The sequence below is a fragment of the Hippocampus guttulatus genome, chromosome 20 (assembly GCF_054856545.1).
Source record: "Hippocampus guttulatus isolate MCC_2025c chromosome 20, RoL_Hgut_1.0, whole genome shotgun sequence".
Taxonomy (NCBI): Eukaryota; Metazoa; Chordata; class Actinopteri; order Syngnathiformes; family Syngnathidae; genus Hippocampus; species Hippocampus guttulatus.
The window spans coordinates 5,527,331-5,529,902 of record NC_141280.1 but is presented as its reverse complement, the minus strand read 5'-3'; the positions used below and the strand labels follow the sequence as shown (position 1 = coordinate 5,529,902).

General features: G+C 40.6%; 1 protein-coding gene across 2 annotated transcripts; it reads left to right on the top strand.

Moving 5' to 3' along the window:
• Positions 1–213: 213 nt before the first annotated feature.
• On the top strand, positions 214–2,572 carry LOC147187702 (uncharacterized). 2 transcript variants are annotated; one of them, XM_086100442.1, is made up of 7 exons: positions 214–317; positions 550–807; positions 1,297–1,593; positions 1,666–1,725; positions 1,799–1,903; positions 2,012–2,052; positions 2,130–2,572. In XM_086100442.1, the coding sequence occupies exons 1-7, from the start codon at positions 266–268 to the stop codon at positions 2,235–2,237; spliced, it is 921 nt and encodes a 306-aa protein (XP_085956568.1). In that variant the 5' UTR covers positions 214–265; the 3' UTR covers positions 2,238–2,572. The 2 variants fall into 2 exon arrangements, with proteins under 2 accessions (XP_085956568.1, XP_085956569.1); XM_086100443.1 differs by having other exon boundaries at positions 1,802–1,903; positions 2,130–2,570.

The window sequence follows — 2,572 nt, the reverse complement described above, 5'->3', positions numbered from 1 at the left end:
GGTGGCTGCTATTGCACAAAAAATATACAGTGTGTGTGTGTGTGTATGTGTGTATGTTGTACACATAACTCAAGCAAAAGTTGAAACGTGCGTCACACCCCCACCACTTGATGGCAAGAGGAGACTTTACAACATCCAGCCGCCACCGAATGACGTCACTCCACCTGCCCCCAGCGGCAGGCAGTTAGAGGAAGTTGCATGCAAAGGCAAGAAGTACGGCTGACTGACTCTGGCGAGGATCTGGACACTTGAGCACACATTCACGATGCTGGAGTGCTTTGTCATGAGGTTGCTCATCTTTCCTCTCGTCATTACAGGTAAGAAGTATTTATTTTAAAAATGTACAGTATATACTGAACTGAAAGGGGCTGCAGAAAAGGCCTGGAAAACAATTTCATGTGTTTTTTCTTGTAATAAATAAATAAACATAGATATATTTTTATTTTGAGAAAAAAACATTTCTTAAAAAATTGATTAATGGAATTTGCCACCAAATATCTTCAAATGACCTGGCTCTTGACCCCATTTGCATACAACTTTCTCTTACAGGCATCAATGTCAACGGTGACAGGGTCAGCTTGGAGCTTACGTTTCCATGCACCAACTCAGTGTGCTATCACATTTGGAGATTTACCCAGAAAACGGAGAGAATCGACGTTGTCCTCACAAGTAACGGGGAGATGATGCAATCCGCAGGGGTTGAATCTCAGGACGGAACATGCACGAGGAAGCTTCAACGTCTGACGGAAGACAACATTGGACTTCATTACTGCAAGATCACAGATGATGCATTCACACCTCAAAGCGGTCAGTAACGGCGCATGCTATGACTTTCTTTTTTTTCCTTCGGTTTGGAATAATACATTTTATGAAGCTAAAGGCACATTAGATTTTTCTGGGAAAAAATTCTTACATTTATGAGTAAAACATCATCAAGTTATGACAATAAAGAAAAAAAATGTCATTTGAAAAAAATCACACAAAAAGGTCAAAATTTGACAATATTGTGAAGCTGTTTTATTTAGATATTTTCAAAAAATACTTTAGAACAAAGTGGTATACTTTTTCGGGGCCAATAATTTTTTATGAGCATAAAATTTGAGATTTTAAGAAACATTGAATATTGTCTGAGTCATTTGGACACCTGAATGGCAAAGTTTGCCAGACTAAGAAAATCAGAATTTTACACAAATAAAGTTCTTCAATGATGTATTAAAAAGTCCCAGATCAGAAGAAAAGTCCTCATTTTGGAAAATTGGGTGGCCACGGAATGGTCTTCTTTTGCGTTTTTTCCAGAAGCTCCAGTGTTCAAAGTGGCGCCGGGCTTTGACGTATCTTTCCATTGCACTCTGCTGTCCTTCTTGACGCTGGCCCGTTGTTCCACAACACGAAGGTTTGATGTCCGTTTGAGGTGGGTGGACCGAACCGGCCAAGAGATCAGTGACAATATGCGCTATCGCATATCGCGAAAGTCACGGTGCGACGTCACCTTGACCGTCACCTTGCAAACTCCGGGGAGTGAGGAGTTCAGGTGCCAGGCGATCGTGGGAGAAAAATCCTGGACTTCGGCAGAGATGCGAGTCCAAGTACCAGGTGTGGACTGACTACTAACAGACCTATAATTTTTTTTCAAGCTAAAAATAATTAAAAAAAAATTCTGATTAGTTCCCAAAGGGAAGGGAAAAGGAAGAGGAGACTTCAACTTCAAAGAAGTAAATCCTCAGGGTACGGAATTAAGTCCACTCAGCTTTAAAAATGCCTAATATGCCACAGAAGTAATTTGTATCCATGTTCCCAGTAGACAGCCACTACAAAGTCGGCGTGGTGGTGGCGGTGTTGGCGTGCGCCACGTTGACCGCCTTGGCTGCCATGTTTGTCGTATTCAGGCGACGAAAGGCAGCAAGTAAGTTGTGAGCAAGTCTGCTCTTTTTTAAAAAAAAAATTTTTAATGCTTTGTATGACACAAATATACAGTATATTTTCCATAACATTATCAAAATGCTCATTTCAGACCTGCCCGAAGCCTCCTGTCCCGCGGGCATTCACGACCACGTAAGCCAACCCTAAATAGAAACACTTTCATGTGGTTTGAAGTGGGAGCAAATGATAAACGTTTTGTCTCTACGCAGGTGGCGGATGACGTCATTTACGCGGATGTCGTCCTCCCTGTTGGTCCGGATAGAGTGTCTTTCTCCCAAGGCCAAGATACGGAATATGCGTGCATTCGCTACCAGTAGGCCTTAATGTGTGTGCATGTCGGCAGAGTATTGTTATTTTTTTAATGAATCGTGTTTTTTTGTATGTGTTGGAATGTACATATGTGTCAGCTAAGCTTAAATATTTGTATGTTATGCATTTGAATAGTCTACCTCAAGAAATACCACTTCCCTTTTTTTTTTGTCATGTGCCCAGAAAAGAATGAGTTTCTGATTTCCTGAGTTTTGTGCACATTCTGTTCTTAGTTTTCTTTTTCCTTTTTTTTTTGTTTTAATGGATTTTTTTTCTCTCTGAAATGTTACATTTTCGTCTTGTAAAATTAAAATTGAGACGTCAACAAAACTGTCATGAAGTC

Coding starts and splice junctions, on each gene's coding strand:
- LOC147187702 (XM_086100442.1), top strand. CDS start 266: ATGCTGGAGTGCTTTGTCATGAGGTTGCTCATCTTTCCTCTCGTCATT. Junction 808..1,296: donor TGCATTCACACCTCAAAGCG/GTCAGTAACGGC, acceptor CGTTTTTTCCAG/AAGCTCCAGTGTTCAAAGTG. Junction 1,594..1,665: donor GATGCGAGTCCAAGTACCAG/GTGTGGACTGAC, acceptor AATTCTGATTAG/TTCCCAAAGGGAAGGGAAAA.